We start from the raw sequence: 25635 nt of genomic DNA on the forward strand, positions 1-25635 counted from the left end.
TGGTAGGTGGTAGGTACTAGGTATAGGTAATGTCTATCGATCGAATGGGTTATTATTATTACATATGAATTGCCAAAATAAATATCGTTGTTTATAGTCTTTTGGCAATTACATTTACTCGAATTTACCTATTTTTGTAGCGTATGGCTACTACAGCGTACAGCTGGTAGAAGATCGACAGACGAATAATTGAATAATAATGCGAACTCGTTGAAATTAGCTTAATACTTGTATTGTGAATTGTTCACCTATAAAAAATGTTCCAAAAGATGAATACACGAACAGAAATTACAAGATAGTTTAAAAAACCTACATTTGAAATTGAAAAAAAGAAACAACAAAGAAAAAAATGAAAAAATCACAAAAACGGAATTAATACCTATGGTTGTACCAAGTTGAATTTGGTGAGCAAACAGCACGTAAAGTTAGCCTTAGCTTAACAGGTAGGAGATAGGTATAAATTATTTTGGTACGCAAGCGAGTAATAAGTACACGTAGGTATTTAGGTGCGGTGGTTAGCTGTACATTGGGAAGAAAAATACATATTATACGAGTAAACAAAAAGGATAGAGTAGGTATGACATTAGACGTATGGCGGAATACTCGTAATACTCTATATCTATAGGTAGGTACTAATAAATAAACATAACGTGCGTAATTGGTTACATGGTTAGAATTGACTAGATTGCTTCACCGGTTTGGCGGTTTACCCATTTAGACTGCAGATGAAACTGCACGATGATTTCATTATCATGTAGACGCGAGACTACTCGACTAGGTAGGTATGAGGTACGCTGTAAGCTGTATCAAGAGGTAACTGACCTACGCCTACGCCTACGCGTACGCGTAAAACCATTTGGAAATGAAAATAGAAATCAACACCGTCACCGTCACCGACGGGCCTAAGCTCGTCGGCAAAGAATGCGAAATGTTTGCTCGCGATGTTATCGAAGGTTGCGGTGCGAGTTCGGCAGCAGCCAGAGACGATGCGAACGAACAGCCGTCGATGCGGGTACAATCGTCTTCGAGCAGAAGCATCGCCGAAGTTGGAGATATGCTATCGAGATACCGTTGGTCGCGAGTCGCATTCGACGACATGAAGTCGTCGGATGAAAAACGTAAACGTTGGAAAGCCGATGCGGAGAAATGACGAGTAATGTTGGGGTATTCGCGAATAAGACTGACGTTGAAACCAGCCGCTACGGGTCCGAGCATCGTCAACATAGACGGTTGCCAGCCCGAAGGATGTCCGTACACTTTAGTGGTTAAATTTGCGATGCGAATCAAACATTCCATCGGACAATCGTCGAGCGCGTCAGACATGGTCCAAATGTCAGCCAGCGTATCGTTGCGCTTTAACAAATCAAAAAACATGGGATTGTCTACGTCGCATATCATTTTACCGAGCGCGCGTGTAAATACCGGTAGCAACTTGCGGTTCTTCAACGCGCTGGCGCCGCCGTTTCTCACGTTGGAGACGTAGTTGTCTCTGAGGATCTTATTGACTAATCGTTGGCCTTCGGTATTCGATCGATAAACGGACGATAAGGCGCCAATCAGCTCCAACGCTCCCGGCAAACTCGCGTCGTAGCTAAGCTCGTTTAAAGCCGCCGTTTCGACGACCGACAATATGCTTCCGGCGACGAAGGTTATATTTTTTTCGGACAGCGTCGACTCGACGTCGAACCAAATTTGTTTTTTACTAGCCTCGCTCAAGCTGTCGAGTTGCGCCAACAGTTGTACGCAATCCAACGAATGCTCCGAGTGCGATGCGAAAGACGAATCCAAAATGAAATCCGACATCGTGTCCAGCATTTTCAACGTATTACAACTGACACCGACATTGTGGCGCTTACTCGCACTCGCACTCGCACTCGCGCTCGCACCATGCTCGGATTCGCTGCCGCCCTGAATGCCTCGTTTCGATCGCGTAGTCTCATTCAAGGAAGTCACAAGTAAATCGATCATTCGCTCGAACTCGGCTTTCGAATAAGTAGTAGGGCGAGTGGCAGTGGCGGCGGCGGCGACTTTGCTGGAGAATCGCCGATTTTGCTCGGATGGTAGCTGCAGCTGCAGTAAAGGCAAAGGCAACGATGATGGCAACTCGTGTTGGCGGTCTGTTGTAGCGGCGGCGGCTGCTGCGGCGGCGGCGGCGGCGGCGGTGGTGGTGGTGGTCGTCGCAATTTCGATTGCGTCTGAAGCGGTTGCTTGGCCGTTGCCATCAATTGCGTCAGTGCTACTCGTAGAACGAGACTGGAAGATGATGGTTTTATCGCCATCGTTGCCGCCGGAGGTCCTTGTACCGGATGATGAGGTAAGGGTGCTGGCGCTGGCGCTGGCGCTAGTGCTGGTTTCATCTGCGGCTGTGGACACCGGTACTTCGGTTGTTGCTGTTGTCGTGGTTGATGCGATCTGAACGTTTCGCGGACCTCTGTTGGCTGATTCGGTAACCGTGGCCCGAGTTTGCGCACTTTCTTCAGCAACAGCTGCAGCCGGGGCAACAGAGGATATTATTGTCGTTGAAATAGCATCAGAAATGGTCGTGCGAGTTGCGTAATCAGTTTGGTCAACAACGTTGGTAGTAGTAGTAGTAGTAGTAACATCGGCGGCGGTCTGCGATGCGCTATTAGCTTGTGTTTTCAGCCAACCGTATGTGGTGGTTTGCGCTGGCGCTGGCGTTGGTGCTGCTGCGCCTGTTTCTGTTGTGGCGGCGGTATCGAGGACATTGTTGACGCCGCCGCCGCCACCGACTGGATCGACAGGACTGACTGAACTGTTGGGGCTACTGTCGTATTTCGATTGATTTTCATCGGTAGGAGTTGAGACAACAGCGGCGTCTGTTTCTTCTCTCGCTCTCGCGCTGGCTCTGGCTCTCGCTGTCGCTGTCGACTCTTCACTGGAGGGAACCTCATTTCTCGGAGCAGGTTGTACAGTCGCTGAATTGTTTACAGCATCGTCGAAAGACGTATCGAGCGATGTGACGAGGGAAGCACCGGTCACGAGAACGGACGCCGTTTGTTCGGTTACTTGTGGCGATGGCGATGGCGATGGCGGAGATGTCGAGTCGACGTATGGAATGTTCGAAGCGTACGCTTCGTGCTCGGTAGCGACATCGATAGCGACGGTTGGCTTTTCACCAGCTGAATGGGCGTGGGCGTGGGCGTGGGCGCCATCTGCGACGATTGCTTCGCTAGTACCGAGTAGCTGTTCGATGGAAGCTGCGTAAAACAATGCCAACCTTTTTATGGATGATTCGTACGACGGTCGTTCGTGCTGCGCGAGAATTACAGAGCAAACCTGCGTAGAAAATACAAATACTGTATTAGTACGATGGTAACAGAGTTGCAATACGCATATACTACAGGTACAGGTACAGGTACAAAATAGCAGAATACTCGTATGCTCACTTTGTAAAAGGGCTGTCGGCTGGCTATCCATTCGATAGATTGCTTGTATTTGGATGCTAGCAAGTCGGCGATGCGCGAACACGCGCTCACATTCATAACGTCGAAGGAGGACTTTTCCATCACGATCAACATGTCGCCTATCTTCAGAAAAGCGTTTTCATCCCAAGTTTCCGGCGAGCTGCGCAACAAGAAGAAGAGAAGAAGACAATGATGATGATGATCGGGTAGGTATAGCAAAAAAGGGAGCGCACAGCACACTGCGCACACGCACTTACCCGAACGTCTCGATCAATTTGTCAGCCCACGCTTTTCGTACGGCCGAAGGAGCGCACACTCTGGTATCGATAAACTCGCCTTCCAACAACAGCCGAAGAGCGGCCGCGTCGATTCTTCGCACAAATTTGTCGTCCAGAAAATGAGTCAGGTTACCTAACGTTACGAGATGCTCGACCAGAATTTTATCGTCATCACGTTCGACCATCTGTAATAAGTACGTACGAGTAGGTATAGGTATAGGTATAGGTATAGGTATGTAGGTATCGGCGAGTAAAAATGTCGTACTCGTAAGGGTTCCAACTTACGATGGTTCGGTTGAGGTATTGCGAAGCGATAGAAATGAGGCGACGTCTAGTTACCGCCAACGTCAATTCGGCTAGCGATAAACGACCGATTTCCTCGACGATATTGCGGTAATATTTCGATTTAACTATACTGTCGGCGGGAAAGGTAGCTAATACGTAACCTACACATATACGGGTAAATGTAAATGTAAATGTAAATGATCAATGGCCGAGATACTCGTAAGTACTCGCGAATACGCGAATACCAGAATACCAGAATACCACACAGACGCGCGCGAATAAATCAATACCTAAAGCATACGTATATGTTGGATGCTCGTAGGCTACAGCTACGATTACGACTACGAGAAAAGGATCAAATCTCGTAAGAGGTAAGAAATACTCGTAAGTTGTAGCCTAAGTTTGAATAGGTAGAGGTACCTACTCGTATTTGTAAATGGGCGCATTGGGCGCCCGCGTGTTGTACGAGTAAATGGTGATAAACGATAGGTACCTAAGCTAGTACGAGTATCTACCTAATCGAGTTTTATAAAAATAATATGTACACTGTATAGTGTATACGTAGGCCTGCGTAATTACGAGTAGGTAAGTATAGAGGTACCTACTGGTACATATAGGTTGAGACTGCGATAGCGATAGCGATACTAACCTCCGATGGATCTGATATCGGCCAAATCTGAGAATAGTACAAGATCCGCATCGGTTTGCGCGGCAGCCACGCTTGTATTCGTATTTGATTTCGCTCGCAAATGATCTAGGAAAGCGGTTTGAGCGCATTTTTGCAAATCTTTGGGAAATTGCTGGCGAATGCGAATGCGAATGCGAATGCGAAAAAAAAGAAGAAAGAAAATAACCATAAGTAGGTATGTACATGTACAATAAACGAAAACGATGACGAATGAAAGCGGGTAAAGGCCGTTCAGCGCATCTGCATTGTGCATTGTGCATTGTGCAACGGAAACGGTCGACTACTCCGTGCCTAGCGCCTAGCTGCCTACCTTTGCGTAGAGTCGACGCTGTCTGTTATAGAATTCAATTATCGGCAACCGGTTCGAGTCGGGTATTCGCGATAAAATGTCGCAATTCAAACCCTGAATTATCAAACGAATGGGGCGGCTTTCGTTGAACAGTTGATCGTGAGTGATTACGCGTTCTTCGTCCAGCAATAGCTGTCTTAACTGAAAAAACCAAACCAAACAAAACGACAAATAGGTACAAAATGATAGGTAACTGGTAAGCGCCTAAGCGGTATACGAGTACACAGGCCTGTGGCCTATGCCTATGCCTATTACAGAAAGTAGGTACGAGTACGAGTACATATAGTATGTATCGTATGTTTTAGATAACTAGGTGTACCGGATTCCTTCTGGTCATCTATACCGATTACCGAATGGCTATATTACTTTGTACGTACCACAAACGTCGGCCAATTGACGATACGCTGTTCAAAATCGCGATCGTGTTTCACTTTTATTCGCATCAAGTTCCAAATTTGTTGGCGATACAGCGTTATATCGAGCGGAGAAATCATGGAAACGAGTTGGTGGTTGCCGTTCTCCAGGGCACTTTCAACGCACTTTGAAGCACCTTTAAGCGTTAAGCAATACGGTATGTAAGCGATATGCGATAACAATAAGCATACGAGTACCTATATTTGCAGTTGGATGATAGTAGCACTGCTACTGCTACTGGTACTGGTACTAGTTGCTCACTAGTAGTACCCACATATATGTATTATAATTAGGTATCAAAGCATAACGCGTACATAGGTATTAGGTACGTGCAAGCTACATATACGAGTACAATACAAACGTGGTAGAGGTTCGTCTACGAGTCGTACTATGTACATAATGAATTGTACCAACCTATGGTGGTTTTACAGGTTTGGTAAGCTGCGGAAGCTGCAACTCGGTTGGCGTGCGACGGCAAATACTTCAAAACGTGCGTAAAATGAGTTATCAACGAACCGTCTCGCCGCTGGCCCGTGCCCGTGCCCGCGCTCGCTAAATTAATGTAAACCGAAGCTGGAATAGCGGCCATTAGTCCTTCCAGATTCAGCAGATGATCCTTCGCATCGCCTAAGCGTAATCCGTGACCACCTAAAATGTGATGCGCCTGAAAAAGCGCCAAAAACCAACAATTAGGTACTAATTACACGATTACCTATGATACAATTATGTACCTCATACCTTTACCTACGTACTCCGACTCGCTATAATCGCTATCGCTATCGCTCAGTGGCGACGCCAGACAATTTGAACAGGTGTGCCAATTTTCAAAATTATAAAACCAAGTTGTAAAATCCCCCCCCCCTTCCATCCAAAATTCTTATTCTGGCCCAATAATGTTTTAAAAATTGAAGTAAGAAAAATGATGTTGATGCATCAAGAAATGAACTTAAAATGATTCAAAAATAACTTTTGGTTTAACAAAAATGAGTTTTTGGTAAAGAATTTTATAAATAATTTGTAAAAGTCAAGTGAAAGTACTTTTTTTTTCTTTTTGGAAAATGAACAGGTGTGCCCGTGCACACTGGGCGCACAGGCTGGCGTCGCCAGTGCTATCGCTATCGCTATAGTCACAGTCACGTTCAAGTCGACGAGACCCCCCCCCCCCTCCAACCATAACCCTAACCGTATCACCTCAACGACGGCCAAAATTGACAATTTCGCGCGCGTTGTTCGTCAAGCGCATAGCATACAAAGGGAAAGAAATACGAGTACATAGGTACGTAGAAAAATGTGTCATTTTACGTGATTGGGCCATCAATGGTGGAATCGTACTTAGAATGGTTAATTATAGCGCCGTGCGTAGTGCGTAGTGCGTACGGCGCTATAAGGTACCTTATTTAGCTACCCCGCGGCCCGCGGCCCGCGTCCGCGGTACAAGTAAGTAGCTGTATCTCATCTTTTCAGTTTTCAAAACAAATGCCATTTTAGAAGGTAGGTATACTAGGTAGCTAGAGCTACGTAGGTAGAGGTACCATACATGGCGTGTAAGTTCAAAGTTGAGTACCTGTAATATGGAATATTTGTTCGAATCCAAGCATTTGATGACTTTCATCTTCAACGTTTCGTTGAATAGCTGCGCGAAAAATGAATTCGTCTGCGAATACAGCAATTTCGCGACCAATGCGCAGTTTGATTCGTCGATCTTGAACGGCGACGACGGCGACTTTTCATCCGATCGCGATCGCACCAATTTAAATAGCTGTCGGGCAAATAAATCGACCAAAAGTATAAGGTAGATATACTTAATTATAATGTACCTAAACCTATGTAGTACATACTCGTACGTAGATAGACGAGTAGGTACGACTCTATATTCGTACGAGTAAGTACGAGTACAAGGGTGGAGTGAACTGATTGCACTGCTTGCTTATGCTTACGCTTATTTGTACTCACTACTCACTACTCACTACTCACCTGTAAAGCTTGCGGCAAGGAAACTTGGTGCTCGTTTCGAAGATGCGCTTCAGCAACGGCGGCAGCGGCAGAGGCAGAGGCAGAGGCAGACTGACCGAAACGTGCGATTTGTTCGGGAAGTAATCGCGATAAATAGCGGCGGTAGAAATGTGACGACCTTAACCAGTTGTTGGCGTTGGCGTTGGCGTTGGCATGTTTCAGAGGAAAATCGACCATCGTACGAATCTGAAAAGTGAAAAGCGAAAAGCAGCGCCATCAACGACTTACCTAGAGGTAGGCAGAGGCACGAGGCACGAGGCACTAGGCATTTGCATTTCCAAGTCGTGATTCATTGTCAACGCCATAGCTGGCGCCGCCTAAATGGCAAAATGGCAAAATGGCAAAATGGCTAACCTGCGCACTATTCCACTCGACCGATTGCAAGAATGTCGGATCGGTTGTTCGATGGCCATCGAGCGTCGTCAACAGGTCGCGTAATTCGACTAAATTTACAGCGTCTAGAACTTGGAAGAAACTGCGAAAAACAAAAATAACGCGTGTCAGCGTCAAGCGCGCTACTCTTACGTAGGTACGCGATACGCGATACGCGATAGGCGATAGGCGATAGGTGTAGTGTAGAGATGGCCCCACTCATCGTACAGATAGCCATAGCTAGGTACCTACCTAAGGTGGGTACCTCTAACTACTACCTACTACCTACTAAGGTAGACATCGTATTCGTAGTAAAAGTACAAAATGTAGGAGCTGGGTGTGGGTCTGTGGGTATAGCCCTATAGCCCTATAGCCTATAGGTATCGATTGTCAATTCACAATTGTCATTCTCACCCGGACGTTTGCCGTTGTTTGATAAACGAGACAACTAAGCTAGTTTGCGGATGCGGCTGCAGAAGAATTTTCGACCACGTTCTCTTCGTTAGCGGTAGTTGTTGTCTCCAAAACGCGTCAGTCTTGTCGCCGTCGTCGTTCGCAGATGCCGAAGCGTAAGCCAGTCTACATGCAAACGTTACAGATTTCACATTACAGATTTCAGATTACAGATTACAGATTACAGATACAGTATACGTTTATGTACGTAGGGTATGGTACCGTACGCATTAGGCCTCTGGCCTACGTAATACACAATACGCAATATGGTACATCGTAGATATAGTACATCTACGAGTACATTTTACGAGTATGTTGCACGAGTAATAAGTAAACGATCTGTACCTATCGAGTATCGATAATTAGGTCCTATACCTACTACGAGTAGGTAATTAGCGAGGAAAAAGGTGGAAAATATGCTACATATACCAATACCAATACCATCACCATCGCCTCGTCGGCGCGGCGCGGCGCGGCGTCGCACTTACAGCAACACTTTGCGAATGTTTTTCAGTTTTAGTAGAAAATGCGGCGGAGCGGACATCATCAGCAAATCATTTCGTAGCAATAAATTAAACGCCTTCTCTTGGTTGGCGGACGTTTCAATCAAGTCTGCGGACACTGTTTGCAGTAGCATCAGTAGATTGCGGCTGTAATTAGCCGCTGCTCCTGCTCCTGCTCCTGCGAACTGAATTCATCGATGGCTTTAAAAATTAAAAGTAAATACGAGTACCTACCACTACCTAAGTACATGTAAATGTACCCACTACCCACATGGACATGCAGATAAAATGGTATGCACGAGAGAGTACCTACTTATCTACGAGTAGACATCTATTATAGGTATCCATTTTCTTATACATAAACCTAATTTGCTAATTATCGTACAAAAACGAAATACGAGTAGGTAGAGGTACTAGGTAATGCGTAATGCGTAATGCGTAATGCGTACCCGAATATCGGTAAGAAAATCCATAAGCCGCTGCGACTGCGGCTGGCTGTTCAACGCGTCCAGCACTTTTGAAATAACGCCCGCATCTTGGTTGAAATACTCGCATAGCGTTACCAACGCCGCCACTGGTTCGTGCGCCAAATTTTCCTTCTAAACCGGACATAGGTAATAGGTACGCGTATTAACCGTCACATTTCAAACTTACCATACAAAACACCTTCTACTCTTGCGATGAAAAGGTGATTTCTAGTTACGTAGTTACGAGTACGCACCGGTATCCAATTCAAAGCAGAACGATTCGTTAGCACGCCCAGCGTGTTGATCGAGTTTTCTGAAATTTCTTTATCGTGGCCGCCGTCGCCGTCGCCGTCGCCGCCGCAGCTAACTGAAACACGAGTAACGCACCTCATTTAGTATACCTAGTTATACTTTACCTACTTGGACGATCATTCGAAAAATTTTCTCTTTTCGCCGGCTTTTCTTCTGCCGCGTTTTGCGTTTGTTGTTCTCGTTACGTTGTCTCGTATTATAAAACTACTCGTAATGCGAGCGATAAAGTTAACGCAATAAACACACGTAAACGTCAACGCTAAAAGGCAAAGGCAAAAGCAAAGACTGGCCAGCCAACGTGTCTACGGCTACGGCTACGGCCATACGAGACTACGGTCGGTATGCAAACCAAACGCGTATTATACTTAGATAACATGGTCGTAGCGCGTAGGCTACCATAGGCCTACTCGCTGTTAACCGCGAAAATAAGAAGAGGTACCTATACGCGGGTATTTTACTCTTACCTGCGTGCAAAGCGATGGAAAAAATCGCTACAATTACGCCGCCAATCCGCATCTCGAATCTCGAATCTCGATCAAACCAACAATCTATCACCATTCACTCGGCTATACGATCGAACCGATGTCCGTCTGCCCGGCTGCTTGTCTGGTTTCTTGATGAAACTAAACGAAAAATCGCGCGGCTGAGGAAATGCGAAAAATTTAAACGTTTGACCGCACTCTTTTCACTTTTCACTTTTCGATTGCGTAGGTAGGTATTCGACAAATAACAACTCCTTTTTCTCGTACGTACACGTAGGATTAGGAATGCGCGCAAACGAGCGCGCTTGAAAAATAATCACAACGATGATGTTCTTTAGGCGTTATTAGACGATAGGCGATAGGCGATACGAGACGTACATAAGTGCATTATTCGCAATGGCAAGTAAAAACCAGAAATCAAACGACCAATATGGAACGCGGCGCGGTGGCGGTGGCGGTGGCGGTTGACGTTTCTTATCGTCCAAGACGAGATAATGGCAATAGCAATGGCAATGCCGATTGCAACGTGAAAATGAAAATGTGAAAAATCTCTCTCGTTTTCATCGGACAAGCCAGTGAACGTACGGCAGACACTAGATATCCGTATCAGTGCATCTAGTATCTAATGTGTAATGTACCTCTACCTACTACCTACCTACCTACCTATCTATTATCTCGTACAAAACACACCACTCGCATCCTAACATCGAGCTACCCGCACATTTGCGCCCTACGTACAAAAACAGACATATCGCATGTCGGTATAGGTTTGTAGGTAGGTAGGTACATGTTCGAATTTCCGCCAAACTACGCGTATGACTCGGCGCGGCGAGACACTGCACATTTTTTATCCGCAACAAAATCTCAAGTTTGGCCGAGTACGTAGTACATACTTCGTCTTGGACGACATTCTCTACCGATACCTACTTACCTACTCTGACTCAATTCGATAACGAATAACAGGACGCTAGATACGTACACGTAGGTACCATACGTAGTACGTACGTATTTTTCGTTCGCCACCCAGACAAAAATATTAGTACAACACCGTAAAATTTGTCAATGTGTATTCAACTTGAATCATACATACATAAGAGTAATAGTAAACGAGTACATGATTGTAATGCGATGGTACGACTAGATGTGAAAATGAAAAAAAAACAAAAAAAAAAACAAAAAAATCGCATTTCGTCGACTATAATTTTCATCGGGCAAACGTCGTCGTACATTCGAGGACGTGCGAATAACGAAATTAATCCGGATGCTTCGTAATTCGCAGCGATGCTACGTACGTATAGTAGACGCGGTTCAGTTGGAAAAGGGCAAACTTTCGCCTCGCCTCGCCTCGCCTCGCGCCTCGTCGGTCACTCGTTATTTCCACTCGCGATGGCTCGCTTCGTTCTCGGACTGCCGTGATTTTTTTTTTTCGCTCGCCTCCGGGCCGATTCCGATTTCTATAAGCGTGTTTCGTCATTAGTACATATTGGCGACATCGGCGTACATTTTCCGCTACAGATTATCGTATGTACATAAGTATAGCGGCAAACTTACCATCAGTTCGGGTCGTATAATTCCGTTCATTGCTCGAGCGAATCAACGCCACCGTCACCGGCCGCGTACCTTTCCAACAGCTCTTGTTTCTTCCTCAACAATAAGGCCTGCTTAATTTCATCCTGAGAAGGCACCGAAACGTGCGCCACAAATTTACTACTTTCCGCCACGTTCGAGGCGCCATTATTCGACTGGTTTTCTTCGTCGTCGGATTCGTGCACCTAAAATTTCCAGATACGATATCACGTCGCTGAATATCGCCTCTATTGCGAACGCGTAATTCGAAAAAAACAAAAATCCCGCTACGTACGGCGTATAGGTCCTCTTCTTCATTTTCCTGTTCGTCGTTAGGGTTATCGCCTCGCTGTTTCCATCGATTAACCGCATTTTCGATAGCTAAAACGCAGAAAACCCGCAGTCTAGTTATTCGCGACTCGTTACGCTTCGAAAAAAAAAAAAAAAAACGACAGTATGCTACGGAACGTACCCGCTTTTTCTTCTCGCTCTTCGATAGGTATCAATATTCCGTCGTCGTCGTCTCTATATCCGTAGTAATCGGCGTCGATTTCTCTCATCAACTCGCCTCGCGTTTTCCTCGGCGGAGGCGGAGGTTCCTGCTCGAACAATTCGCGAACGCCTGAAAAGTGAAAATGGTAAGAGAAAAAAAAGTCGCGTCAATAAACGCTCGTCGCTCTCACTCTCATTCTCATTCTCACGCCACACGCCTCACCCACCGGGTAGATCCTTGGCGGCTCCGAAATATTTATAGCCTCGATTTCCGGGTACCTCGCGACCCTCGTGGTCCAACATACGCGGCCCGACGCGAGCATAGTCGGGCCCGCCTAGTTCCTTGATCTGAGCTTCCCAGTGTCCTTTCTCGCGAATCAGTTTGTTAATGTCGTCGTTCAAGTCGCGGATTCGAAATTCTCCCAGACCAGCTGCAACAAAAAAATTATCGCGTCGCCTCAAATGCCAACCGTTTTCGAGTAAGTAGGTAGGTGGGCGAGTGTCTAAAATTGACAATTTTTCGTCGCGCGCAATTCGCCGCCTAGGCGCCTACCGTTTTGAATTTGCGAAACTTTACGCGCTATCTCTCGAATAATTTGAATTCGCCATTTCTCGCATTTCCGCAGGTCCGTACATTCGGTCGCTAGATACGGTCTCCGTTCTTTGTCGTGCGAATCTTTGCCGTGCACTTGCGCCGCCCGCCAACGAGCTAGCGTCGTCCTGCCATCGAAACAGATAAACGTAATATTAGGTAGGTAGGTAGGTATGTACTATACAAACTACTCGTAAGTATACTAGGCCTGTACGACGACGGTTCTTACATCGCTTTTTCCGCATTTCGAGCCTGTAACGTAAAAATTTAATTAAAATTACGTACATTTCACGCGAGCAAAACATAATGAGAAAACAGTCGAATGCGTAACAACTTACCATATTTTATTTTCAGATCCGGATCGGGATCGCGAATTTTTCTAAAAATTCAATACCTACGAACCTACGACGAGCAGTACGGGTAGATGCAACTTTCAAATATCGACGAGTCTCGACCGATGATTAATAAATAGCGTAAAACGGCCGATTCTCCAGAAATGAAAATAAAAATTAATCGCAATTTTGAAAAACTCGAAGCCGGAGAATAAATTTTTGAAAAATCCAAACAAAGTGAAACACCCAGCAGAAACACCAACACCAACATCAAACACCGAAAGCGAGAAGTCACCAGTTCACCACACAGTCGTACTCACGCCATCGACTTTTATTAACCTAGACCGCTAATCATACGCGAAAAAAAACAATTGGTTACTTTGACTATATAATACTGGACTGCTAGCACCTAGTTAAATTACACGTGAATTTGATAACGTCGCGAGGCCAACATGTATAACGTTATTCCGGTTTATAAGGCTCTGTTCGCACCCTCTCTTACCGCACTTCAGTGGAATCACCCAAGTGAGCGTAAACAACTAGGGCGAATTCCACTGAAGTGCGGTGAGAGAGGATGCGAACAGAGCCTTATAGAACGGACATGTTGGACCCGTCACGTTCATCACTGCTAGCAGTCCAGTATTATATAGTCAAAGCGTCCAGCATCCGGGTTAGGTTACGATACGTGACGCGTGTGCAGCAGCACTAGCAGCATATAGTGTGTGCTCTGTGAACTATCCACTATCCAGTTCACATCTGTATTCTGCCCGTAACGGGAATGTGTACATGTGTTTTATTCATTCGATTATTTCGAATGTCGATTTATATTATAATAATTTTAATTAGGTAATTATTAATTAATAACTTCATTACGTGATTTGTGCGGTAAAGGAAAAGATTCAGGGGAGTAAATTTCGTGTTACTGAAAGTAGCCGTATACGTCTTTATGATGTTGTGAAATATTGAAATGTTGTTCAAAACATTCGGTGTAAAGGTTGACGGAACGTCAACTGACGTTGTACTGAGCAATTACCAGTAAGTATACATTTATGTACATATATAAATAAAAATGTAACTTCCTTCACGAAACTCGAAGGTGTATCGAGTACAATATTTATGTAATACGGCGTTTATGTTAATACGCGTCGTAGTTTTCAATGTATCCGAGTAGCGAATCGAAGCGAATTTCCGATCTCGTAACGATAGTCTATGATAATTTCATACGACGATATCGAGATATTTAATAATTCTCGTTTACATCGCCGGTTGTTTCAATCACGCAGGAATAAGCTGTTGATTGTTATCACTCAAACGAAAAAGTTCGGATCCATTGTGCGGGTAGAAAAGGAAATCTTTCAAGCTTCCGACACTCAGGAAAACGTTTTCAATATTCAGTGAGTAACTTGCGAGATGCTGTCGCCTGTAGCGCACTATCGTGTGCGATATTTTTTCCAAATTATCTGCGCTGATTTTAGAACGATATTCGGTCACGAGAACGACGAAAACGCCTTGTTCGCCAGAATTTTATGCGAAAAGATTGAAACAACCAAGCCAGTTGTACTGATTATCAACTTGCAGAATCATTCTCCACGTATAGTGAAAGCGCTTGTAAGAGTTGTAAACGAAAACAAGATTTGGTAATGTAAGTCGACTACGTACGTACTTTGTATATCGGTAAAAATCGCGCGATAAGAGCAAACTGCGCATTACCGCGGGGTTTTCTTGCGGTATAGTGTGCGGAGACGTATACATATTTAACGCAATTATCGAACGGTTACGTCGTATGCTTACCTAGTAGGTCGCGATTGTTACAGAACTGCGTCTGTACTGCCACTGCCACTGCCACCTTACGATGACCATTTTTGGACAACTTGTTATCGGCCCTCCTGGTAGCGGTAAATCTACGTATTGCCGTGAAATGCGACAATTTTTATCGCGTAACGGAAGAAAAGTCGCCATCGTCAACTTGGGTAGGTAATAGGTATTGCGTAGCGATTAGCAAACTCGTTAGATTACTCACTCGTACTGCAGTAACAGCTGTGTAGGCCTGCGCTTGCCGACGCGACGCGACACCGCCAGGACGTCGGGCACGTTTGCGTTGTGTTGTGTTTAAAAAATGTGGATTTCGTACGTGTGTCTACAGATCCGGCCAACGATTCGTTACCATACGCAGCTGATATCGATATCAACGAATACACTACGGCGGATGACGTGATGAGCTACCTTCACGTCGGACCTAACTGCGCTATTCTGCATTGCATCGAATTCCTCGAACGCTGTGTCCAAAAAATTGCCGCCGAAATTGAACAAAAAAAGGATTGCTATTTTCTGATCGACTGCCCTGGTCAGGTAAGAGTGAACGCGTCGTACGCTCAAATATAGACCTAATCTAATATGTACCTAATATGTGGCAGCCTAATCCTAATACGTATGTTCATGGCTGAGGATTTACATATGTAAGGTGGCGTGTGTGTTGCGATGCGTTTCGTTTCGTTTCGTTTCGTACAATGGATTAGATTTTGATTCACATTTATGTCGTTTACGCGTTGCAGGTTGAATTGTACACGCATCACGAGTCTTTGAATAACATTCTAGCGTGTTTGGCAAATGCCGGTCTTCGATTATGTTGCGTTCATTTGGTGGACTCTCATTACTGCAGCGATGCCGGTACTGGTATTTACCGTTTAGCCACACTTTCTACATAATATACGAGCCGTATTTGTACGTATGTATTTCAGCGAGAAATTTTTTGCAGGTAAATTTATATCGACGTTATTGCTGTCGTTGACGGCCATGTTGCATATGGGTCTACCTCACTTGAACGTGCTCTCGAAAATAGATGTTTTGCGCGAATTTGAAAACAAATTATCCTTCTCGCTAGACTATTACACGGACGTTTTAGATTTGTCTTATTTAGTCGAATGTTTGGAACAAGATGCGATCACATCCAAGTAAGCGCATACATAGTCATAGTACAGTAGTGCCTAGTACCAATACATACCTATATCTGACCTACACCTACATGTGCCAGGGTGCACAGAAATTCGAGTACCCCCAAAAAAGTTTTCTGCCAAACGTTTCGGTTCGTCCCAGTGAATAATAATGGAGTGAGGTGAGGTGAGGTGAGGTGAGGTGAGGTAAGGTAACAACATTCCACCAAACATGCGCATCTATTTCACCGTTCGGCGTTCACGTTCCCAACCTATATTTTTATGTAAAAAAGCGCCCTGTAGCACCTGTCTGTCTGTCTGTCTGTCTGTCTGTCTATCTATCTATCTATCTATCTACCTACATTGTACCGGGACTAAACATCTAATGTGTTACAGACATAAGAAACTGAACCAAGCTTTAGCTTCGTGTATCGAAGCTTACGGCTTAGTGCACTTTACACCGTTAAACGTGTTCGATTCCAACTCTTTATCTAACGTGCTGAATATGGCTGACAAAGCCAACGGTTACATCTTCAAGAGTTCCGAGGAAAGAAATGTTTTTAAATTACTATCGACGGTCATGAGCAGTACACCGAGCGATCTTCGCGAGTCGGTCGACGAGTCGCAGCAGGAGCGAAAGCTAGCCGAATGTACTTTATTCAATTACACCGCGGACAATGCCGACTGAACTGCGTTTCGGTTTTCTCCTCGCTGTCTCTCTCACTTCTGACTGACGTGAGTTCTAGTTGGCGTTGGCGTTGCCGTTGCTGTTGATGGTGGTTCAGCGCTTGTCTCGTGCCTGTCTGCTTGTGCTCGGCATTTTGTTGGATGGTTAAGCGACTGGCCGACTAGCGGGTATCTACGTCAGTTTGTTCGACAGATCGGCCGTTGGCTGGATATTGGACGGATCTCCTTGTAAATTTTCAATTTAACTCGTATAAAGTTGATAACATTTTATTTAAAAAATAAACGATTTGAAAAAATTTGTTACAAATTATCCTAAATCTCGATACCTCTTGCAACTATGCACCCGTGTACAAGTAACTTGAACGGAGGGCGGTAGACTGAAGGGATCTGTAACTTTCATGTCGAAATATTACATTCACTTTTCTTTTAAACCAAATTTTCAAAAATTTGGCATAGCCTACGGAGACTCGGACAGTTATATTTCTCATTTACATATTTTCTTATTTGTTTTTCATTATTTATTTATTTATTCATTTTTGAAAAGTCGGCACGATGCGGATCTCCGAGTTGGATCAGCCAATTAGCGCGTTGAAAATTTTGGAGTTGCAGAGACTGGGGCGACTAGGAATTCGAACCGAAAAAAAATCAGATAAATGTCAACAGTTGTAGATAGGTAACAGAGAAAATGGTTCCAGTTAACTGTTACAGATACGGGTGAATTACCCAATTAGTGTTGAACGGTTGCGGAATTTACCTAAGTAATACAGGAGTGTTAGACACGAAACGTAAACGTGTTGTTTCATTTCGGTTTTGTTCTTTTTGAATCAAACAATTTTGTTATTTCGTTTCGTTACAGGCAAAAAAGTGAGAAAAAAGGACATTTCTATCAACAAATGCAGAAGAGAAAACCTCTAGATGGATGAAATTTAAGTGTATTTGACAAAATTTTTTCGTGTAATTTTTTTTATTCGTTTCGTTTCGTAATTCGTATTAACAGCCCTGAAGTAATATATTTGGTCGCAATTATCAATTAATCAAAAATCCGAACTGTAACAGTGTAACATGATTTTAAAGCAACTAGTTGATACAACTACGGACAACTGCATACAAAATGTCACGTATATTCGCGTATATTGAAATAAATGATGCTGAAATTGAAAAATACAAAATGCAAAAGCAAAAAATAAAAATCATCCGAAAAAAAAAGGATATTGTCTGATGTCTGAGTCTGAGAAAAAAAACTTGAAAAAACTGAAAATCGTATTTAGTACGTACTTACGGTAATTACGACTGGTCAACCTGAATAATCAATCGTATGTAACGAACTCGCGCAATATTTATTTAGAAAAAATGCGTCGCCATTTTTGGGAAGCGAACTTGCGTAGTAATGCGAACGTTTACGAGAAGAGGCGAGCAGCGCCGAGTTGGCAAATGGCAATCGAGAAAAATAAAAATACGGAAATTTTTTGCGTTTCGTCCAGCTCGAACCTCAAACTCGGAACTCGAACTCGAACGTCGAATGTTATTGAAGCCATCATTCAGCCTGTTGTTTCTCAATCTCAATACATATTTTTCACAATTTCGTTTCGTCGTTGGCGTTTGGCGTTTTTTTGATTTGCGATTTCACGCCGTCGCGTATTTTGTTTCGTTTATCGTTATTCGTTTGCGATTTGTTGGCGTTCGCGTTCGCCGTAATCCGCAGTAGGCTGTGCTGTAGCTGTAGCCTGGTAGCCAGGTAAATTTCATATTTCGTCAATCGTCATTTTGCGAATCGTGAATCCGAGTCAAGTGCGTCGCGTTAATTGTTGTGCAAACAAACGGAATAATAATACGTACAGAAATACGAAACGAAACGAACCAACCAAGTACTCGTCCGTCGTAATCGTAATTCTAGATTAGAAAATTACTGCGAAGTGATGAGATGCGATGCGATTGCGATGCGATGTGAAGTGAAGTGATATTGTGATGTGATGTGATGTGATATGGTGTACTGTATAACACTGTACGGTGAATCGGTGAATCGGTGATAGTAGTGTAAGTGTCAGTGTCGGGACGAGTGTTCACTGTTTGGTGGTGCATTGTGTTTTGTGCTGGCGCTGGGTAATGCACCCTAATACGAGTAATACAGTATTGTTACCGTTGATAAGTTAATGTTGTACGTATAATTATTATTCGTATTGCTCGTATGAATGAAAACTATACGCTGTATTATGCGTTGCGATGAGATTACGATGCGATGGTGGCGATGATGGTGCCGACGACGACGACGACGACGACGACGATGCCAATTGTGATGATGGTGAAGGTGATCGTAAACTCAAACACAAACAGCGATAGCGATAGCGATCATTTGTATTGCCGCGGATTGTTTTCGATTGCGTGCGGTGCCGCGTGATTTGCTGGGCCTGTCCAGTGCCAGTGCCAGTGCCAGTGTCCATGTTGGCGTTCGCGTTCGCGCTGATTGATACCTAGGTAATATTTTGTGTGTGGCCGTTCCGTTGCATGGTTTGACACCTACAGCGCCAAAGGGATACCTACGACAGACACCTACTTGATATCCAATTCCAATTCCAATCGCAGCCAACCATGACAAGTCAACCGAGAAAGTTTAGCGAGAAGATAGCTCTTCACAATCAGAAACAGGCTGAAGGCGATGCAGCTTTCCAACAAATTATGCGCGAAGTTACCGATGTCACGAGCCTTGTGAGTATCATTTTCTTACCTACGTATAAAAACATCCTAGTACATTTATGTATGTATGTATATCGATAGTAATTATTTGCATCCACGTGCCTACTCCGCTACTCGTAGCAAATTACTCGACTCTGTCGACGAGTACGCCTTACACAGTTACTTAATACTCACACCTCTAGTACTAGTATCAGTAGGTACTTAGGTAGGTCTAGGTCGAGGTGTATGCGTTAGTAAGGTATATTGCAAAGTGTACAGTGTACAGTGTACATAGCTAGAGCTACACTCACACTACTGCATACCCAATGGAATAGCCAATCCAACACACATAAGCTGCGTTCTTTTCAACTTTTAACGCGATCGATTCGGCCGTAAGTAATCGATAATCAGCATCAGCATCAGCATCAGCTTCAGCTTTTACGACGATTAGAATCCACAATAGAGCAGCTTGTGAAAACGGATTCTGCATTTTCTTATCGATTGCCTACCAAATGACTCCGAAATTATGCGGGAAACAAATTCTTGAGAATTGCGCGTCAAAAACACAGCAAAACGAAGAGATTACAACTTTCACGAGAGGGCGATGTGAGTGCCGTGAATAGTACCTAGGCAAACGTAGGTGCATAGGTATAGGTAGATACTAGCATACTACATGTAGATATAAGTATACTACATCTACATATCTACTGACATAGTGACGATGGGTTTCCGTTTTCACCTGCAATCTTGCATCGTAATTCGTAATACGTATGCTGAATTGCTGATTGATGATGCTCGTGCACAAGATGCGTAATCGCGTACCTACACTCTACAGGGTGCCCAGAAATATCGTGAACCCCTAAGAAAGTTATTTCAGTTGGTCACAGTGAATGATACGAGTAATGAGTAATGATAGCGCATGATTGGTTGTTGGACTGTAGAGATAACATTCCACCAACCATATGCATCTATTTAACCGTTCACGTTGCCAACCTATATTTTTAATGAAAAACTTTCTTAGGGGTACTCGATATTTCTGGGCACCCTGTATACCTAACCTACGAGTATAACCTACTTTGGCACTACAGATACCTACAGAATATTGCATTGTCGCATTGTCGCATTGTGCATTGGTACCACCGACTGCTGAGCGCTGAATTGAGTGAACTCGACAAGTACTTCTTACCTACCCGTAGACGTAGACTGTACGTCTGCACTTCTGCAGCGTGAGCAGCGAGCAGAAGTATCAAGCGCCCCCCCCTCCCCTCCCCTCCCTTCTGTAACGGAAAAAGTTTAATGTCGAGATATTCGGTCGAGCTGGTTGCAGTATGCGGCAAAACTACGAGTAACAACGCACGATTGCCGATTGGTTGGTGAATGGTGATTAATGATTATACCTATACCTACTGATAACATTGGTGGAATTGCAGTCACACCCTTGGGCCTTGACTCGACCCTTCTATCATCTGTTCAACGTTGCCCATCTAGTTTTTTTTAAACAAAAAGCATTATATCTGATATCGCATTCGCGCATCGCCATGTATGTAAGTATGTACGATGAAATTTCCGAATTGGTAGATGGTGTCACTGTGCTACTGGGGCTGAGGCTAGGGCTAGGGCTGGCTGCTTCTCAGCTTATGAGCGTTGCAATCATGTCCCAAGTCCCAACCCATGATCCATAACCCATTCGCATTCGCATTCGCATTCCAAGTCGTCGGGGAAGACCGAGTACGAGTACATTACTCGTACATAGCCATAGCCATAGCCTACACGCATTCGCCAAGTTTCGTGAATTATGAATTATGATATGCTGCTAATGATGGTGATGGTGATGGTGATGGTGACGATGACGATGACGACGGCGGCGATACAGATTACTGCGATTACCATAGATTCGGTGATCGTAATAGGTAAAATCATGTGATGATAGGATAAGAGCGCTGCGGCTCCGCTTCACCTGCGAGTATTGCAAGTTGCATGTCTCAGCCTGTTGGGCTGTTGAACAGAATTTTCCATCTCAAGTGGAGATTTCGGCGAAAATAGTTTTATCGAAACTTGGCGTAGGTGTGTAACTGTGTAAATGTACGAGTACGAGTATACGAGTATGTAGATTGTACTCGTAGGTACAGGTAGAGGTAGTTTACTTACCCAAGTAGTAGGTAGACTAAGTATGGGTACGTATGTCGCATTTCCTACGGAGGAACGTCGCGTCGTTTGTTTCAAGTCTCATCGAACGCGAACGCCAACGCCAACGCCAACATTTCGCAATTCGCAATCGCAACCTGAAAATTCCGCGTCAAATTCAAATCATTTTCGGCTGCGTATCGTACACAATTCACCAATACACAATACACATACTATCGTATTCGGCAGATACGTTTTTGTAGGTGTACTCTCTAAATTTAAAGCAGTCAAATTTCACTGCTTAGCAGTCACGACATTTTGCCTTTTTAAAGCAGTAGTTTTTTTTACTGCAAAACAGTGAAAAAAAACTACTGCTTTAAAAAGGCAAAATGTCGTGACTGCTAAGCAGTGAAATTGACTGTTTCAAATTTAGAGAGTAGGTCTAGGTCTAGGTACGTTACATACATACATGGTACTCGGCTACTCGCACGTATTTGTAGTGGCCGAGTAACGCCAGCTACCAGCTACACTAGGTATACAGTATACAGCTTGTCTAGCCAGTATTGCCGGACCGGAAGGCAGAAACGTTGCGGTGCGGTGCGCGTTTAGTCACGGGTACATTTTTGATTTTTCACCTTTACTTTTATGTAGGTAGGTCTATTAGGTACAGTTACAATGATGTGTTACTGTTTCATTTCATCATTATTCATTATAGTCATTACGTTTGATCCAGTTTTGTTCTTTTTGCTGTCTACTCTTTTCCACTCTACTCTCTAGTACTTACACTTAGTCTACTCTTGGATTTTTAACAGAATGATCGATCAATAATTTAACGAACCGCAGTCACACCAAAATTGAAAAGCACAAAAAAATACCTACGTAAATTTGGTATTTTTGCTAAACATCGTTCACCGTTTACCGTTCACCATTGGCATTCTCGGTAATGCCTAATGCTATCCTTACCGATTTTCCTTGCAGCCTGCAGCCTGCAGCTCGCAATCAGGCCAACGTACTAACGCACGTGTACTCTGCGAATTTTGCATACTTAGCAATTGTAAGGCACCGGCACCGGCACCGCGCATACCACATGGCGATGGCGCGGACGCGTATGCGTATACCTTTTACCCATACTTACTCGTTTGTGAATTGTGATGATGACGACGACGACGACGACGACGATGATGATGATGATGATGATGATGAACGATGCGATGGTGACTTGTTGGGCTGGACGCTCGACATGGGCTGAGGGATCCGCAGTCCGCAGCTTCGCAATACGTCACTGTCAAGGGTCGGGGTTCGGGTTCAATTTTTTTCTTCGCCTCTTCGCGATGATTTGGGCATAAATTTTGCTGGCTACGCTACACAAATCGAAACACACAGAATGGATGCGCAATTACGCGGACCGGATAACTTCTCGTGACAAGTTTTTTTTCCTTCGACTCGAGGCCTCGACTCCTCGAGGGTGGTAAAATTGTGTACAGATCGGTTTCGGTGCATAAAATACCGTAGCTTACACTTTTAAAATACGTACATTTATTAACTTGTGAAATTTCAACCTGTACCTGTACTATACTCGTATAAGCATTATGTGTGTGTGTGTGTAGAACAGATCGTACTGTTTCGCTTTGTGGCCAAATGGATTAGCACTACTTACTGGAAGAAACGAGCCAAAATTTAAAAACCTTCCGCTTTTAGACGTGTGAGTGTGAGATGCACTACGTCTACGCGCCTCTCCGCGCCGCAGCTTCCCGATACCTACTTTCAAATTTTTCGAATCTTTATTTATTTAGAATTCAGAACTATCTTTCAACCTTGAAAAGCCGTAACGATTGGAAAAATTGCATTCGGTGGTTCCAATAATGATACGAGTATGTGCCTCTGCCTCTACCTACTCAACTATTTTCGAGAAAAAAGTGAAAATGACCCACCCTTTTTAAAAAATACATACGTTACGTTTACGTACGTAGACGTTCGTAAGGCTACTCGCTACTCGCCTATTTGCTGAAGATTGTTCGTAGTTTCGGTATTTTCATCAACCAATTCGTTTTCGTTTTCGTTTTCAGCAGTTGTGGCCGCGAACCCGAAAGATGCCGAATAACGATAACGATCACGATCGGGGCTTCGAGGTTCGAGTTTAGGATTTACACGCGAACGATTGGACGATTCTGTTTCGATTCGGCATCTTTCGGGGTACGGGATGAGAATCGGGTTCGGACCATCCATTGCGGAGCTGCCTCTGCCTCTACGTAGCCTTACTTACATACGAGTAGGTACGAAGACAGAACCCAACCCAACCCAACCCAATTCGGCACAATCACAATGCACATGCACAATGCACAATTTGTTTCAAATACGAGTAGTCGAGTACATTTATGACATTTTTGCACTTTCCGCTATTGTTAGAGAATGGCGATGGCGTTTTTGAAAGGGACTCCAGTCTCCAACCCTTTTTGCCGTTTCATTTTATTTTACCTAATTGAGGCCACTAGAATCAAATCTCTACTTCTCCATTTTCGAACTTTTTGAGAAAAACGCAAAAAAACTCCCTAGCATTTATCGTAACATAAAATACCGAGGTAATATGTCTAATATTTTTGTACCAACAAGACGATAGTGACCCACATGTTTGTTTTACCCTACGCGTTGCCGTAAGAGTTCCTGGGCAGTTTGAAGTTAGGAGAAGTTGAGTTTTGTCTCCAACCGTACACTTTTTACATCGTTTTAGGGCACTTAATCAAAAATTTTTCTAGTAATATGGTGCTAAACGTTGAAGAAAGCTTGGAAAGTTTGAGAAATTAAAATAATATTGCATTTTTGACCATTCATTTGGAAATTGAAATTATTTTCCTTTTTTTTCAAAGTAAAAAAAAATAATTTTTGTTAATAAAAATGAAAGGTGTTTTTTGGGGGAAGGGTCCTCACTTGATGAATTTATTCAATTTCAAGCCTAATTTCAAGGCATAACACTAGTGTTTCATTCGAAATCCGCCAGGTTCGTTTGAAAACTCGACTTCTCCATTAAAAAAGTAGAGTTTTGATTCTAACCCCTAACTTTACACGCTGTTTTACCATACTTCCTTGACCGAAATTCAAATGTTGACATTTTCATCAGATGCGGGACATGTTGTAGTATACCAAACCATGCTTAACTCATTTTCGAAAAAAAGTGGAGAAGTAGGCATTTGATTCTATAGGCCTCAATTGGCTTTTTAACATCGAGGCCATTTGCATTGTACAAATTCGCAAACTTGCGTAATATGTAAGTAGGTAATGTAATGTGATGTATACTGATACTCGTACGTACGTGTACGACCGTGGCACGGCACGAGCAGTGTCACTATCGGTGTGTGGTGTGTGTTATGTTAGCGAGAAAATTTTAATTTTCTATTCGAAAAATGACAGTTGTCTAATGCCTATTCATTCGCAAGAGAAAGAAAGGTAAAGGTGCGAACTGCGAGTATAGGTATGTAGGAACTAGGAACTGGGAACTGGAGAGTTTGTAAGGCAGGTGTAGGTAGGTGCCCCTGGCCCTCGCCGCGCCGCGCCGTCTTAGTTTTAGAGCCAACTTGCCAACTTGAAACCCTCTGGCCTTTACTTTACAGTGGTGCGCTGGCGCTGGCGCTGGCGTGGTTGATTTTTTCCCTCAGATTGCATTTCCCCCCGGCTCCTCGTCGATAATTACCTACGAATTAAGGGGGTCGGGTACCTTTTGTGGTGAGGAAAAAAAAAGTTTTTCGAGTTATCCTCAAAAGTGTATCAGAGCCATGAACTGAACTCGATTGTGGAAGATTATCCATCACTCCATCACAAACAAAAAGGAAGGACGTAGGAATTTACTATCCAAGTTCGCGTTGATATTCTACTACATAATTATATTAATTCAATTTTCTGAAAACTTTTTTTTCCTTCCTACGTTTCACTTTTCCTTCTATGTAATATCTCGATGTTCTCAATCTAAATATCTAATTCCCCAAGAGGTAAATTTTTTGTACCAATGGAAGAATTTTCTCAGGGTTGAAAAGATTTCTTAAATTGTTCACATTTTCAGTCTGTTTGCTTCTTCTTCTTCTTCTTTTTTTGGAAGAGGGGTATTTTACTAATATTTGAAGAAATTATTTCGCGGACACTTATAAATTTGTATCTTAAGAAAGTATTTGAAATGAAGAATTTTGCTGGATTAGTGCATCAAGTCAGTAAG

At 43.7% G+C, this 25635-nt stretch overlaps 4 protein-coding genes across 12 annotated transcripts in view; 2 read left to right on the plus strand and 2 right to left on the minus strand.

Annotated features, from left to right (window-relative positions):
* Positions 1-216: 216 nt before the first annotated feature.
* On the minus strand, positions 217-10652 carry LOC135838171 (uncharacterized). Its single transcript, XM_065353788.1, has 16 exons — positions 10024-10652; positions 9502-9614; positions 9230-9379; positions 8766-8965; positions 8239-8403; positions 7807-7927; positions 7414-7638; positions 7004-7198; positions 5854-6103; positions 5403-5575; positions 4987-5166; positions 4638-4788; positions 3989-4149; positions 3683-3888; positions 3408-3585; positions 217-3297 (listed from the first exon to the last, which is right to left on the minus strand). The coding sequence occupies exons 1-16, from the start codon at positions 10115-10117 to the stop codon at positions 835-837; spliced, it is 5025 nt and encodes a 1674-aa protein (XP_065209860.1). The 5' UTR covers positions 10118-10652; the 3' UTR covers positions 217-834.
* Positions 10653-11091: 439 nt separating this feature from the next.
* On the minus strand, positions 11092-13391 carry LOC135838174 (pre-mRNA-splicing factor ISY1 homolog). The gene is made up of 8 exons (XM_065353802.1): positions 13030-13391; positions 12921-12943; positions 12653-12819; positions 12327-12530; positions 12080-12229; positions 11903-11988; positions 11593-11813; positions 11092-11495 (listed from the first exon to the last, which is right to left on the minus strand). The coding sequence occupies exons 1-7, from the start codon at positions 13030-13032 to the stop codon at positions 11619-11621; spliced, it is 828 nt and encodes a 275-aa protein (XP_065209874.1). The 5' UTR covers positions 13033-13391; the 3' UTR covers positions 11092-11495; positions 11593-11618.
* A 274-nt stretch (positions 13392-13665) lies between these two features.
* Positions 13666-17294, plus strand: LOC135838173 (GPN-loop GTPase 2). 6 transcript variants are annotated; one of them, XM_065353795.1, is made up of 8 exons: positions 13667-14058; positions 14307-14417; positions 14499-14665; positions 14838-14993; positions 15167-15372; positions 15576-15696; positions 15779-15974; positions 16350-17294. In XM_065353795.1, the coding sequence occupies exons 4-8, from the start codon at positions 14876-14878 to the stop codon at positions 16639-16641; spliced, it is 933 nt and encodes a 310-aa protein (XP_065209867.1). In that variant the 5' UTR covers positions 13667-14058; positions 14307-14417; positions 14499-14665; positions 14838-14875; the 3' UTR covers positions 16642-17294. The 6 variants fall into 6 exon arrangements, with proteins under 6 accessions (XP_065209868.1, XP_065209870.1, XP_065209869.1 ...); XM_065353799.1 differs by having other exon boundaries at positions 13669-14058; positions 15576-15690; XM_065353796.1 differs by lacking the exon at positions 14499-14665 and having other exon boundaries at positions 13666-14058.
* Positions 17295-18135: 841 nt separating this feature from the next.
* The window catches only part of LOC135838172 (CREB-regulated transcription coactivator 1-like), a 67863-nt gene continuing 60363 nt past the window's right edge, over positions 18136-25635 (plus strand). For 2 of the 4 annotated variants that reach the window (XM_065353790.1, XM_065353791.1), the window contains exon 1: positions 18136-19343. In XM_065353790.1, coding sequence (XP_065209862.1) covers positions 19227-19343 — 117 coding nt within the window. In that variant the 5' untranslated portion in view covers positions 18136-19226. The remainder of the gene's footprint in view (positions 19344-25635) is intronic. The other 2 variants (XM_065353792.1, XM_065353793.1) reach the window with 2 other exon arrangements.

Source organism: Planococcus citri, chromosome 2 (assembly GCF_950023065.1).
Source record: "Planococcus citri chromosome 2, ihPlaCitr1.1, whole genome shotgun sequence".
Lineage (NCBI taxonomy): Eukaryota > Metazoa > Arthropoda > Insecta > Hemiptera > Pseudococcidae > Planococcus > Planococcus citri.

Coding starts and splice junctions, on each gene's coding strand:
- LOC135838174 (XM_065353802.1), bottom strand. Junction 12,820..12,920: donor CGAAATGCGGAAAAAGCGAT/GTAAGAACCGTC, acceptor TTTCGATGGCAG/GACGACGCTAGCTCGTTGGC. Junction 11,814..11,902: donor AAGAAGAGGACCTATACGCC/GTACGTAGCGGG, acceptor TGGAAATTTTAG/GTGCACGAATCCGACGACGA.
- LOC135838171 (XM_065353788.1), bottom strand. CDS start 10,117: ATGGTGATAGATTGTTGGTTTGATCGAGATTCGAGATTCGAGATGCGG. Junction 8,966..9,229: donor ATTTTCTTACCGATATTCGG/GTACGCATTACG, acceptor CGATGAATTCAG/TTCGCAGGAGCAGGAGCAGG. Junction 3,298..3,407: donor GCCGACAGCCCTTTTACAAA/GTGAGCATACGA, acceptor TTTTCTACGCAG/GTTTGCTCTGTAATTCTCGC.
- LOC135838173 (XM_065353796.1), top strand. CDS start 14,876: ATGACCATTTTTGGACAACTTGTTATCGGCCCTCCTGGTAGCGGTAAA. Junction 15,373..15,575: donor TGATCGACTGCCCTGGTCAG/GTAAGAGTGAAC, acceptor TACGCGTTGCAG/GTTGAATTGTACACGCATCA. Junction 15,697..15,778: donor CTGCAGCGATGCCGGTACTG/GTATTTACCGTT, acceptor AATTTTTTGCAG/GTAAATTTATATCGACGTTA.